Source organism: Tupaia chinensis, unplaced genomic scaffold (genome assembly GCF_000334495.1).
Source record: "Tupaia chinensis unplaced genomic scaffold, TupChi_1.0 Scaffold145208_1, whole genome shotgun sequence".
Lineage (NCBI taxonomy): Eukaryota > Metazoa > Chordata > Mammalia > Scandentia > Tupaiidae > Tupaia > Tupaia belangeri.
Genome location: NW_006205068.1, coordinates 1,259,713 through 1,274,508, shown reverse-complemented (window position 1 = coordinate 1,274,508; position 14,796 = coordinate 1,259,713). Strand labels below are relative to the sequence as shown.

Here is a 14,796-nt window from a genome sequence, read left to right as displayed (position 1 = left end):
AAGCGTGGCCAGGCACTCACCAGGCCTGACAGGTACACAACCACCCCTCCACATCCTGCCCATCCAAACGAGAGCTCCAGAGCTGCATGAAAGGAGTAGAAGTTGATGCTTTCAAAATTACCAAGGGAGGTTCATTGATTTCAGGTGTTTGCTAGATACACAGACATCCACCAGGGTCTCATCCATGTGCACTCAATCTTCAAAGAATCAGCATCCAAAATGTGACAACCACAGTCCCCCAACCTCATACCTCATCTCACTGCCCTCCCAGGCATGGGTCACTGCCCCAGCCAGGCATGGCTCACTTGCTCCACCTAACCCACCCTGACCTTCAAGCACATCTAACCTGCAAAGATCCGGTAAGTAGCAGAACAAGGAACATTTCTGTCCAGACTAAATACAGCCAGAAACAAAACCTGTCAGAGCAGATGCTGGAACCACCCAGAGGTGCTGGGCCAGGGTGTGGCCCAAGGGCTCCTCCCTCCCAGGGGATATCATTATGCCAACGGAGGACAAGAACTGGCAAGAACTGCCAGCCACTTCCTGCCAATCACTATGCCAATGCCAGGTACATGCAATACATGTCACAGTGCCATGATCTTCCTGCTACAGACAATAACCCCAGCTCAGGCACAGCCAAGACAAACTCTCTGACCCAAGCAGGGCACTGAGCCTCAGTCTAGAAGACACACTTAAATTTAACCCTAGGCTGTCTGCCCTTCCCACGTCACAAGCTCTCCCTAGGCCTGCTCGTCGTCCATGCCTATCACTGAGCACACAGAGAAGGCTCGATTTAAAGCTTTTATAGAGAACCACGTGCACCTGACACCTGACTGCCTACCTGACATCTCCTTTTGGCTACTTCAGTGACGTCTCAAACACATGTGCCCAAAAGTTCACAATCTCCCTACCTCAGAGCCAAAACCTGTCCCAGCCCACTGACCCTGTTCCTGTGATTGGCCCCATGTGCCTTCACCATCACCACTCTGCTTTATGAGTCAGGGTGAGGAAAAGACCAAGAGGAACCAGGGGGCTCCCGGTTCTGCCCCACAAACTCTCCTCTGGCTCCAGGCTCCACCTAGGGTTATGCCCAGCAGAGCCAGTAGAGCCAGCAGAGAGCTGGCGAGTTTCATGGAGAGGCTTCCCAGGCAGCACACTTACTCTCTGCCGAGAATCCGCCTTTGCTTTTGCCAGCCAGCTGAACTCTCCACAGGTTAAGACCAGGCAGCGGTCCTTCCCATCTCATCACCCCTACCCCTCACCCACCCACAAACAAGCAAAACCGTTGCTCACGCAACCTGCCTGCTCTCAAGCCCAAGGACAAGATAAATAAGAGCTGGCCACACAGAATGCCAGACACTCTGGCTTCACCGAGAGTTGAGCACATGAATGCCTCCACATGAGCCATAAGAGCAGCTGAGGTCTGTAATGCTCGGTTGTCAATAAGCAAGCATTTCCCGAGGGCTGAGAGGGCTGAGAGGGCTGAGCACAAGCTTCAGACCACCTCTAAGAGGCTGCAAGCCAACCATTCATGGTCCACAAGACAGATGCTGATCACTCTGCCACAGAGGCTTCTCCTCCTGCCCACATGATTCTCAGAGTGAGGACCGGAAGCACATGTTCTCAGTGGCCACCTGTTTCTCTGGGCCCTGGAGCATGTGCCCTACATACTGCCAATGAGAGCAGGCCACCTGGCTGGGCCAGAAGACAAGGCTCCTGCCCTTTAGGAGCTTATCAACTCCAAGTTACAGAACAAGTACAGTAAAACTCTAGCCACCTGGAGGTTACACAAGCCACAGAAAGTGGTGACCACAATCTGCAGACAGTACAGAGTGGTGCACAGATAAGCCAAGCTCAGGCAACAGGTATCCACCATCACAGTCGTCCAAGCAGTGGGAAGGAATGCCAGTCCATACGGGGCTGCCACCTCACTCCTGAGCACCTGGGCCTGTACGGCATCGGCCCGAGGTGGATGCACAACCACAGTTCCACCTGGACTGAGACTCTTCTCCAAGAATGCTGAAGAGCAGATCTATGCCAAAATAGTATTCTCAAAGTCTGGAGATTTAACTCCAAAAAACTCCATGATGGTCAAAAATTATCTCAAAGTATCCTCACGATACATCCTCTAGGTTTCTGTATTGGTTTGGTTTGAACCTATTATATTGGATTAAGGAATGAAATGTATAATTGTTTTCCAAGAAAGCAATTTATGGGCCAGCAGGTGGCATGGTGGTTGGGGCACTAGATTCCTACATGGACAAATTACAGTTCGAGTCCCAGATCTGCCAGCTTGAAAAATCACAAATTAATAGATAGATAGACAGACAAATAAAAAAAGAAGAAAGTAATTTATTACTTCAGTGTCATATATTCCCAGTTTTAACAACTGTCACCTGCCATAACATTTACAAACATCACACTTCGTTTGTCACAAGCAAGATTCCTGTGATGTCCCTACAGCTGCCATTAGGACACGTACTACAGAGTCCTGTGGCATGGAAGGACCTTTGCAGCCTGGTGTTCCTATCACTCCACAAACCCTGCCCAAGACAAACCACTCAGTGATGACCATGGTAAGAACTTCTTTTTCACATTGACGATTTCTTTTTTTTTATGAATTATTTATTCAATTTTACTTATTCATTCACTTATTTTAATTTGACCAGAGAGAGAGAGAAAGTGAGAAAGCAAGCCACCAGGTCCAGGACTCAAACCGTGGTCAACCATGTGGGAGTGTCCAGCACCTTAACCCCCACGCCACCTGCTGGCCCCACAGTGATGATTTCTTAGTCATTTTAGAATCATTCTGTTGCATTGATGTTTCTGAAATTTAGATTCTTGAATCAATAATCTTCTTTCATTTCTTGTGTACTACCCAAGCAATGCCTCACCTGGCAAAAAGGAGGGATAACTCCTAGCTAGCAGTAGACACAGATAAGGGTTAGGTCAAGAAGACACCCAGGTACAGTGCCTGAAATGCTCAGCCAAAGATTCCCAGGGCCCCCCAACTCTGTAACCCCAGTCCCATATGACAGCCTGCTCAGCTACAGCCCAGGGCCTGTGCAGTCAGACAGCTACCCAACCACCACCCTCCTGAGCACATCCCAATGCACGGCTGGGTGGCAGGGTCCAGATTCTACCGCTGTCCAGATCAGCTGGCTGATGAATGCCCCCAGATATGTCCCCACATTGGCTGAAGCTAAGGGTGCTAGCACCTGGGCCACCTCACATCCCTGGAGGACGTGAAACATGGCAGGCAAGGTGTGCACCATGAACATCACCTCAGCAGACTGAGGAAAGGGTTTGTTTGCAGCTCCCAGCTCCCCATTTGTTAGGATTTGCTCTAAAAGGCCAGGGATCAACTCATGCCCCACAGGCAGCACAAGGAAAAGTAAAGACAGCAAAAAAAAATCAGTGCTACCTGGGTGCCACCTGAGCTACCAGGACAAAGGTGCCCATCATTCTGGACTATTTCAGTGACCAAAAAAGGATGAAAGGAAGGAAATAAACATTCATTCTGGTCATCTGTCTTTGCACCTTAAAAGCCTCTACCCCATAGAACAGCAGATAAGCACGGTGCAAACTAGATCGCAACGTGGCTAACCACAGACAGAATCCCAGCCCTGGCAGCAACGCACTGGGTGTGCATGCACACGTACACAGGATCCTGATGAGATGGAGAAATGGAGAGAAAAGGAGTACAGCATGACTAAGCCCACTGGGCGCTCTTGCTCTCTTGCTCTCTCTCTCTCTGACATGTGCATGTACTCTGTGGTATTTTTTTTTAAAGCAAGCCTCTGTCTGCTCTCTACAGATACACAATGGGTCAGAATAAATGGTGATCCAAGAGTACCAATGTCCCCTGAGTCAATGCTCCCAATTCCCCATGCGGTAAGGGTCAAGAAGGGTAGTCTGGACAAGAATATGCCCAGGCTATGAGAGCAGCCAATGCCAACAGACTCAGAACTGCAAAGCATCTTAAAACAGACATCCCAGTCCCCCAGCTATAGGGCAACGACAGCAGGATGAAGGGGACAGAGCTCTCCTAGGACCACTGACAACCAATCCCCCAAAGCCTCCTCTCCTGCCCTGATGTCTTGGCGAGTGTTTGGTTTCAATCAAGACACCAGGACAGGAGAAGAGCCACCGATCAATACAATGTCATGAGGCAGAAGGTTTCAAAAGAGGCTGTTCTTCTTCACGTGTTCCACTTACCCTCCCAGGGCAGGCTGCAGGACAGGTGGAGGGGAAGGAAGAGCCAGATCAGCACTGCTGGCTTACCTGCGCCACACCAGGTGCTGGCACGGCACACCACTCCCCACCTCACCTCAGTCACCCCCCAGACCTGCCCTATCCTGATTTCCACCTCTCCCTACATCAGGAACTTTCTTTGCATTCCATTACTTTCTTCTCATCCTCAGGACACCCTATCAGACAAGAGCTCCATGGTAACAGCCTTTCCAGTTCACCACTGGGTCCCTGATTCCTTATACACAGTAGGTATAAGGAAGCTTTGCTATGCTGCCCAGATGCCACTCCCTATGCCTGGCTGTGCTCCAGAACTGCAAAGTTTGCAGAGAGTGAAGCGTCGACAAATCAGAGGCCTCAGCATTTTGCTCCTGACATGCTCAAATGTACATGGTACTTCTGATGACAGGGGGCCAGGACTCCACACACAGATAACAGTGAAAACATCACAAAAGAAAAACTGGAGAAAGCAAGCTCGCCGGAGTCTTCCGCAGCCACCCGACAGCCTGTCATTGAAGTGATCATCTCACTTCGCTTCTATTAACACAAACCTGTTCTCCTTGATGTGCTCTGCACAAAGGGCTCTGCCTGAAAGCTGCCTGCTTCATGCACACCAGCTCCCCACTTGCAGCAGCTGAGCGTGCACAAAGACCAGCCCACCCTTCTGCCCAACCTCCCCTCACACCTGCCTCAGCACAATCACGGCTTTCCTAGGTGGCCAAATCCAGTGAGAAACAAGCCTTGGATACCAACCAACCCCGGGTTCTGGGATGGCTGGGAAGCATGTGCCCTATCAAGAACCAAGGCTGGGGCCAGCAAGGGGAGTGGTGGTTCAGGTGCTGGATTCCGCATGGCTGACTGAGAGGTTCGAATCCCAGACCCAGTGGCTTGAAAAACATGCAGGCACATGTATGTGCATGCCCCAAATCCTGAGAGGAGAATGGAGAAGGAACTGTGGCATAGCCATAGCCCTGGGGACAGATTTCTCACTTTCTCTCTCTCTCTATGTCAAGCACATGTGCCCTACAGCAAAAGACAAAAAGAAAGAAAGAACCAAGGCCAGGCAGGGCAGAGCACGGAGGGTGGAACAGGCAAGATCTGCAGCTTCTGACACAAATCCCAGGTAATCCTGTACAGGTCGTGCCTCACAGCCTCAAAGCTGACATTCACGGCTGGCAGGTGAGAAAGCCCAGGCCCGAATCCCTCCAACTGTAACCCAGAGCCCATCTAAGACACTGGCCCTCCAAAGGGCCAATGGAAAAGGCTGGTGGAAAACCTACAGAGTAGGGCAAGCAGGCCTAGGTTGCTCCAAAAGTTGCTTCAGCTGTCTGCCTCCAGCCCTTTGTTCACCCTGGCTTCACTTCCCTGCCCATCAAAATCCCCCTCAAACAATTCCTCTGCTATTTCAGGACAGTCTCCACTCTGCCAGGGGGAGGGGGGGACCTGGGCACCCTGGAGGCTCTTGATCAACAAGGAGGGGCCAGCACATAGCAGGACCTCTGCAAGTACCTGCTGAGTCAGAACGAACCTGGACACAGGAGATGCCACTCCCAGCTCTAAAATAATCCCGTGGGAATCCATCACAGCCTAATTTGTCTAAATCCTTTCAATATCTGGCTTTAGATTTTTTTTTTTAATCAATTTAAAAGGAGGTGCAGAAGAAGAAAAGCCCTGTCTGCAAAGCTTGGAGAAAAGCCCCGGAAAGTGCTTTGAGAGCCAAGTGAGAAGCAAGAACTGACAAGGCATTTCTGTCCCAAGACGCGCCTTGCAGCACAGCCTCTCTGAGTGCTCCTACACACATCAGGGATCCAGTCCTCTGCTCCGCCGTCTGCGCAGCCTCGGGGAGAGGCCAGCTGGCAGGTCTCTCCTGGAAAGTATTTCTTTTTCGTTTCCCTAAAATGTCCTAATATCCACGGCCACACAGCCTGCACTGAGTACAACACAGTCAGAGGCGGCAGCACTAGCCCCCAACTGGAGTCTCCATCAGAGCCCCCAGCCCAGCAAAAGCGGAAGTGGCTGAGCAAAGCCCCTTCAGTCTTCCTTTGCAGAGGCCATCAGCACTACAGAGGACTCCTACCTCTATCTGCACAAGGGAAAGGGACAGAGGATGGGCTGCCTTTACCTGTGCCCAGCCGGGAAAAGGGCTAAATGAATGGCAGTTGTCAGGAAGCCCTCATTGCCCAGTTTTCCGATTATCCTGGGATCTGACAGCTTGAGCAATACTGGAACCTGGCACAGCGACCAAGCAAGTAAAAGAGACTCCAGCCCATGCACCGCAACCAACCTAAGACACAAAAGCACAGACGCTCCCTGACTCACTCTTTACTCCCCGGATGCTTAGTAAATGACTACCATATGCCAAGCATAGAAGCTTTAGAGATGAGACCCTGTTCTTAATTCTCCTATTTTAGGATTGAAACAATGGAGCTTAAAAAAATTGACACAACTCCATGGCAAAAAGAAGCTAGGGACTTAGCCACAAAGAGAACACACTGATGCTTAAGGACAAGAGCTAACACAGGGCATATGAGACTGGGAAGAGCTGTCAATCAGTCTAGGGAGCCCCCGGCCTCTGCCTGCACAGTTCACTGCCGAGACTCCAGGGCCTGGGCACTAGCACATCTCAGACACACAGGCCTATGGAGCCTCTCTCTCTCTCTGACCAGTGCTCCATGAGAGCAGCTCACAGGGAATGAATGCGTGAATGAGCAAAGAAACCAAAAGAGGAAACAGCTGGGCCAATCGATGGCACAGTGGTTAAGACGGCTAGACCTCACAGGGCTGACTGCATGGTTCAAGTCCTGGTCCTGGCATCTTAAAAAACACACCAGGAGCATGTGTGTGAGTGTCCAAAATTCCAATAGGAGGGAGAAATGGAGGAGGAGGGATTGAGGCATGACCATGATTGGGGCATGACCATGTCCCATGGGAGATGCTTTCTCACTTTCCCTCCCTACTCCCCCTTCTCTCTGGCAAGTGTCTGCACCCTCAGGCAAAACTTAAATTAAAAAAAGGAACATAGCCAACCCACAGGCATTAGCACACAAGACCAGAAGAAAGGGCTACATTCTACAGGTGCCCAAGAGTCAAACATTCCTCCATCTTTCATACCCCCAAAGAAAACTAAAAACAAAACCAATTAAAACAGACCAAGACATTTGACAGTCCACTCATTTTCCCGACCACAAATCAAGCTTCTCTTATCAATCAACCCAATACCCAGATAATTATAAACCATGAACAGGACAGTGAAAGTGTCCAGGCTGGTCAACTAGGTCCTTTCTGAGAAGGCAAGAACGTACACACACAAACCCATCCTCTTAATTGACCACACTCATCAGTGACCTAGTCCCTAGGACTTGTCATCTGGTCAGTCTGCAAATATTTTGGGGAAATGTCCAGGTCAGCACTTGTAGGTTCCCAGCTCTGTCTCCAGGAGACAGGTCAGCAGTTTAGGTGGACACAGGGGACAGGCTTCAGAGTCAGCAGTGACTGCCTGCCTTTTGGACTCCCCAGCACAAGCATCCTCCACAACCCCTCCCTGCTTCCTGTCAAGCCTGTACTCATGCTGACAGGTATAATGCCCACCCAGCCAGCTTTGAAGCAAGGCCAGATCCAGGCACAAAAAGGCATGGCAAGGAGCCAAACAACAGAGGCACATCAGCCACGAGCGAACGCTTTCCTCTATGAAGCAGAGGTTTGCCTATGCAGGGACCCAATACTCAACTCCATTCCTATTTAATAAGGTTCTCGCCTCCATTTGAACTGCTAACTAAAAGTTTTAAAAAGCCATGCCACTGACGATGCCTGCTTTCTTCACTCAGTTGTGACTTTGCTCTGAATCTCTGCTAGAATCTTTGAAAGCACACTACCCCAATTAAGTATTGACGCTCACACCTCATGATAGAAACACACAGAAGTAAAGCTGTTTTGGTGGGCCATTTGACACTAGCTATCAATTTCAAATGCAAGGTTCTTTTGAACTAAAAAGTCTGCTTTGAAGAATGTATCCAACCCGTCCAACATTGCCATCTTTGCTGAGGGTCACAGTGAGCTATGAGCTGCTGCAGGGGCGTCTTTGAGAGTCAGCACCATGGCAGAAGACATCAAGACCAAAATACAAAACTACAAGACTGTCCCTTTTGACAGCTGCCTCCTCAACCAGAACCAGTCTAGGAACTGTTGGCCGAACTATCTGGCCTTTCACCACTGTGAGAAGGCAATGACCACTAACGGGAGTGATGACTGTGTGTGTGAACGGTACCGGTGTGTGTACAAGGCCCTCGCCATCATGTCCTGGGTCTCAGCTGTGACAACCACTAAGCAGAAGGTATGTTTCCTGGGAAGATCTGATCTAGCTCTTCCCACACCCCTTACCCTTCATCCTTCTCCCAGGTAGTAAAATGGGACCTGGGTACATGGTGATCCCTACCCTGGGACCTTGAAACATGACTTTACTAATAATAGAAGTTCATTAGGAAAGTGCTGAAAAGAAAGAAGAAATGTACCCAACCAACACAGCAATCTGGAAAATTGGAAGCAATCTGTCCATCTACAGGGGAAAGTCCTATAAAAGTAAATCAGAGTCCATCTATACTATGGAATACTCTGTAGTTCTTCAAAACAACCCAGTAGAGCTATCTGTGCTAGTGCAGAAATACTATCAAAAGGGAAAAAAGTAAAATGCAGAACAAAATGAAAGAATGAGTCCCACTTAAAAAGGGATTATATGGAAGCCAGCAGATGGCATAGTAGTTATGTCACTGGACTCCTACATGGCTGACCGTGGATTGAGTCCCAGACATGGTGGCTTGACAATCACTGGGGATATGTGCAAGCATGCCCAGGATCCCAAGAGAAGAGTGGAGGAGGAGGGACTGCAATGTGGCTATCCCCTCTGACAGGTGATTTCTCACTTTACCTCTCGCTGTCTCTGTCCCTGTCTCTCTCTGTCTCGCTCTCTCTCTCTCTTTCTCTCTCCGGTAAGCACATACGTCCTAAGACAAAAACCTCTTAAAAAAAAAGGGGGGGGGGGATGAGATTGTATGTACACACATTTCTAGAAAGATACTCGAGAAATGTATCAGGCATTGCCTAGATGGGTGGGAGCTGAGAACAGTACAACCCATGTCCCACCTCTGGGGGCAACCACAGGTTCTATTCTCTGTGACTGGCACCCCTGGGCATAACCACAACATGATGTGATTGTGTACAGGAAGCTGTGACCAAAGCAGCCAGCCTGGCTAAGGTCTGCTAGTTGAGGTGAGGAGCAACTTTTCATTTTACCTGCTTACGGTTACCATACACTTGTTCTGTTTTGAATCAAGCATATGCAGCTTATACCTGGTCTCACACAATGCCATTCTCCACAACACCAGTGCCCTGAGTTCCAAAGATCCAGGCAAACTGACAGAGAGCCGGGCCTGGGGCATCAAATTTACCCAGTAGCTCTGGACTGCCCAGAGGCCTTTGACAGGCTCGGGCTCTGTCACCAAAAGAGCCAGCCACAAATGGCAGCTTCCACCCACTCCAAGTTCCAGTGAACTTTGTGGGCTTTGCTTTCCCCTCACAGCTGGTCATGAGAGCTGACTAGTCCCTCCTTCACAGACCAGCTTTATTGAGGTATAATTTACATACACTCTAGCACCTTCAGTGAAGTCACAGGACATTTCATACACCGTAGGGTCCCTCATATCCCCAAATGTACACCAACCCTAGACTCAAGGAATCATGGACCTGCTCTCTGTCACTACAGGTCAGTTTTGCCTTTTTTCAAATTTCAAATTACTGCTGTTTCCCTTTGGGTGGACATATCATGGGCCATTCACTGCTTCTCCTGTCAATAACTTCTGCATGGTTTCTATTTTTTTGGCTATTATAAATAATGCTCCTATAAACATTCTTGTAGAAGTCTTCATGAGGTCATGTGTTTTCATTTTTCTTGGTTAAATACCCAGGAGTGGAATTGCTAGTTTATAGTATAGAAAAAGTTGACAAACTATTTCCAAAGGGACTATACCATTTTCTACTCCCCAAAGCAATATATGAAAGATATGGTTATTCTACATCTTGGCCAACAGTTGCGATAATCAGTCTCTTTAATTTAGTCACTCTATTGGGTAAGGAGTGGTATTTTACTGTGAACTTAATCTACATTCCCCTAATAACTAACAATGATGAGTATCTTTTCATGTCCTGATTTACTACCTGAATGTCATAAAATATGCACTAAAAAAAAATAAAAATAAAAAGTACTTGTTCAAAGTTTTTTACCCATCCTTTATCCCCTTTTTAAAATCTGGTCACTTTCTTATGTTTTTTGAGAGTGAAAGTTTTTAATTTTGATGAAGTCTAATTTATCAGCTTTTTCACTTATGGTTCAAGCTCTGTGAGACCTAAGAGAGCTTGCCAAACCCAAGCTTCCAGAAATTTTAGCTTTCACACATAGGTCTATGTTCCGTTTTAAGGTAAGTTTTATGTTCAGTAGGAAGTGTAGCTTGCTGAATGTTTTCCATACCACACTCCCAGCAGCAGTGTCCACCCAGCACACAGGGCCCCACCCTGCCCCAGGCCCGTGGTCATGTAGCCCCATCTACACACTGTATTCCCACCTTCCCCTGAATTCTGAAGTAGTGAAGCCTAATCTCTGCTTAGAGATTAGACTCTGTTTGCTGGACACATACAAGTGGACAGGCCCATCAGACATAAAGGAACCTGGGTCTTGGTTTATGCTTCGCCTTGGTTTATGCTGACTGACTCACCCTAGCTAGCACACTAATACCCCTCTGCTGATATCTCTGGGCTGCTCAGACATAAGAAACCCCAAATTGGGACAAGGGTGGCCATTATGACACTGGGTGGAACCTGGCAGCTCAGGTGTTAGGGCAGAGCACAGTTCCTGACCTAGAAGTCAAGTTACAGAGTCCTCTGAGAATCTCAGAGAAGACAAAGCCCCATCTTCAGAGGAAAGCCTATGCAGAGAGTATCTGGTGAGCACCAGCAACTCCCCAGGGGTGAGACTAGTCAAGGATGGGGCAGGCATGGGACCATTAAAAGCAGTTGCCTGACTACCCAAATGCAGGTAAGAACTATAACTAGATTCCTCAGCCCCCGTGAACCCAAATCCTGGTGTGAACAACGAAGTTCCAAGGCACAGGGGCCATGGGCCACAGGAACTATGGGACAGGAGAAACTGTGGGCAATCGGCCTAAAAACAGAATCCAAAGGGAGCAGCCTGCAGGAAGCCAGCGGGGGTGTGCCACCTAGTGGTGGCAGCTCCCCAGAACCCATGGAGCCTGGGGTCACAACATACCCCAAAATTACAGATTCAAGCCCTCCAAGAGCTGGCCAAAACACACTCCCAGCCATTGGAGCATCTGCTTCTGCAGGTAATGTCTGATGTAGTAAGAGCCAGCCAATCACCTCAGGCCCCACATGGCTCAGGTCAGCAGGTCCGTGAGAGTTAGTAAGCAAAGTCCTATCAGCATGTGCTTGGACCTGCAAACAGGCATCTTTTTTAGCAGGAACCCCAAGCTATGGTCAGGGGACTGCAGCTCTTCACTGCTTTCTATACTCCTTCTGCCCATTTCCCAACACCACATTACAATTTATTAAATATGGGCCTCATCTAAGTCCTCCTCCCTGCTCAGAAATCTCTAATAATTGCCCAAAACCTACCCAAAAAGAACAGAAAAAAGAGGCAAGTCAAAAATCCTAATATTGGGTTGTCAGAAAAGTCATGAAGTCATTTTGCATTAAAAAAAAATACGTAATGACTTTTCCGACAACCCAATATTACCGTATTCAAGGTCATCCCAATACTCAAGTACAGTCCTTGGAGATGCAGACCCCCTGGGGACGCATTTATCAGACTCCCTAAGTGTCTGATAATGGGCCATCTTCAGTACCATAAGTCTGTTCCTGTGAATTGTTACATGACTAACATAACTGCGTAAGTCAGCACTCAAGTCACCTAACGATGAGGCTTGACCCATAATAGTGCTCAGACATTGGCCTTAGTCATGAACAGGAAATGTGATGTCCAAGATGCCAGGCAGCCAGTGCAGCCCCCTGGAGAGGCCCAGGCACGACAGATGACAAAGTGTATGAAGGAAAACTGGTCCTGTACAGAAGCCCGCCACCAACAGAGCCTCAGGAGCCAAGGCTCTGACCCGGCAATGACAATGACTCCATCTGCCTTTCTATTGGGTCATTGGAAAAGTCTTGATATATTTTTCTACGCAATAATGGGTTTTCTGAAAACCCAGTATATGGAAGCCAGCCTTCAAGCCACCCAGAAAGGCCAGTAACAACAATACTCTCCAGTTCCTAGGTATATGCACAGGGTAAGGAAGTCACTGTGTTCTCCTTTCCACCGGCCCAGGGCAGTGCAATAACTTGAGGAGGGTCCCGCCAGTTGGTGGAAGAGGGAAACTAGATTCTAGCCTTGGCCACACCACTAATTTCTTCACCAAAGACATGCAGAGCACCACAGGTACCTCTACTCTTCTCCTGCCCAGCCCCTACCTGGTAGTGGGCACAGGTACCTGTCATCCCTCTCCCTCATTCCCGGCAACCAGGAAAGGCTGAGCAGACACAACACACAAGATTACAAACACGTGACCACCCCAAGGACCAACTTGGCCACATGCCAGCCACATTCAGGGCAGGACCCTCAGTGTGTAAACGAGACCGAGAGATTCCAGGAGCCACAGTACTGCCCAAACTGGCCATGGACCCCTGTGCCACTCTGTCAGAGACAGCTGCTTGTGCACCTCCGCACCCTAGCTGACACAAAATGCTCTATGGCAGACGATAGGCATTTGAGCACTCCAACAAGGCTGTCAGATTAGGCACAAATGGGCCTCTGATCTTCTCCAAGAGGAAGAAGTCACGGCGTTTTCTCATCTGACCAGAGTATCCCCAGGAGCAAGAAGGCAGTTAATAAGCCCAGAGAACAGGAAGAAGCACAAAGCATTCAGACCCTGCTGGGGCCAGCCCTCCAGGAGTCTGGGTTCTGCGGCTGGAGTTCAAGAAGCAGCAGCAGCCTGGTCTGAGCCCTGTGACTCTGCAGGCTAAGAGGAAATAAACAGGCATTTCCAAGTGACAGGGAACTGAAGTCAGTAATGCCGACTGGAAAGTGGCACGCTCCAGAACCAGCAGCTGGATAGTGTGATTGCAGGACAGTTATTTAAGAAAAGGTTTCAAGGGGCTAACTAACACATGGAGTGTTAAAGTGCTGGACACTCCCACACGGCCGACCACAGTTCAAGTCCTGGACCTGGGGGCTTGCTTTATCACTTTCCCTTTCTCTCACTCTCTCCGGTCGAATCAAAATAAATGACTGAAGACATAAAATTAAATAAATAATTCTTAAAAGAAAGAAAGAAAGGGTCTCAATCTTGGCCTCGCTTCCAAGAGCAAAAGGAAAGACAAGCAAGAAGCTGAAAGTCTTAAAATGCCACAAGCAAGGAAAACAAAAGGCTCTCTGAGCACCAAGGCGCTGTGCCCCGGGGCACCAATGACTCATCCAGAGATCAACCCCACACCCTTCCTGAGACCACCACAAAAGGAGGGGTGCCAACCTAACGTGCTCCATCCCTAGAAGGATGTGGCAGTAGGACTGACAGGATCAGGGATGGCACACTTCTGCCCTCCTGTGTACCAGAGCACAAGGCCCAGCGCCAGTCCTCTGCCCCGCTGGCTGGTGTTGAGTTTGGCAAACACCAGCTGAAGAGGCTGCTGTAGAGGACCAATCGGGACAATCATTCTCCACTGTGGTGGCAGTTTTTTAACTCCCAAAACTCAGTTCATCTTCACTGCTTACAATCACCTCAAAGGAATGATTTCCCCCAAAAGCAATTAATTCCTCAGTATACACACAAAAGAGTCCTTTAGCGAAGGCAGGCAATGCAGGGCGATCAGAGATCTGCCACCATTGTGCTCTGGATGTTCTGATTTTAATGGATTTCAGCATTTCCAGTTCCCTCCACTGTGAAAGTGCCTCATTAAACCTGAGCAGCATGGGACAAAGCACCTCCCCGCCTCGCTGCTGACAGAGAACAGGAACGAGGGAGCCAGAGCTTTTCTGCCACAGGTGAGACACGTGGGAAGCACAGCCCCTTTACCTACCTGATGTTCAATCCCATGGTCTGGTCCAGTCTCTCCCAGCTCTGCAGCTTCGCCAATAGCTTCTGAAAAGACAATTAAAACAATGTCTCTATCATCACTTGCCAGATGATTAACACATAGAGCTGACCATGACGATGACAGTGCTAAGTCACCTTGCTTGCATCTCTGCTCTGGGACCAGAAATGCCCCAATCTGCCCCGAAGCCACCAGGTCACCACCTCCCCGGGGCTGAGGTGTGCATGCTATATATCCCATTCTCTTCCTTGTCTCCATGAATGCTAACAAGCTAGAAGGGATGGGGTGTGTGTGGGGACAAACAGCTTCACGGTTGGACCTGCGATAGTCTAGGCCCCAGGGAGCAGGCCCAGGCACCTAACCCACAAGACTCTGTTCTCCCCATCTTCCAGGTGGCTC

The 14,796-nt window shown here is 49.0% G+C and overlaps 1 protein-coding gene and 1 pseudogene across 5 annotated transcripts in view; one reads left to right on the top strand and one right to left on the bottom strand.

The window, feature by feature from the left end:
• Window positions 1–14,796, bottom strand: part of MAD1L1 (mitotic arrest deficient 1 like 1) — a 598,556-nt gene that overhangs the window by 554,372 nt on the left and 29,388 nt on the right. For all 5 annotated transcript variants that reach the window (XM_006167865.3, XM_006167866.3, XM_006167868.3 and 2 more), the window contains exon 9: window positions 14,383–14,444. In XM_006167865.3, the coding sequence (XP_006167927.1) occupies window positions 14,383–14,444 (62 nt within the window). The remainder of the gene's footprint in view (window positions 1–14,382; window positions 14,445–14,796) is intronic.
• LOC106733815 (cytochrome c oxidase subunit 6B1 pseudogene) lies at window positions 8,345–8,653 on the top strand (annotated as a pseudogene).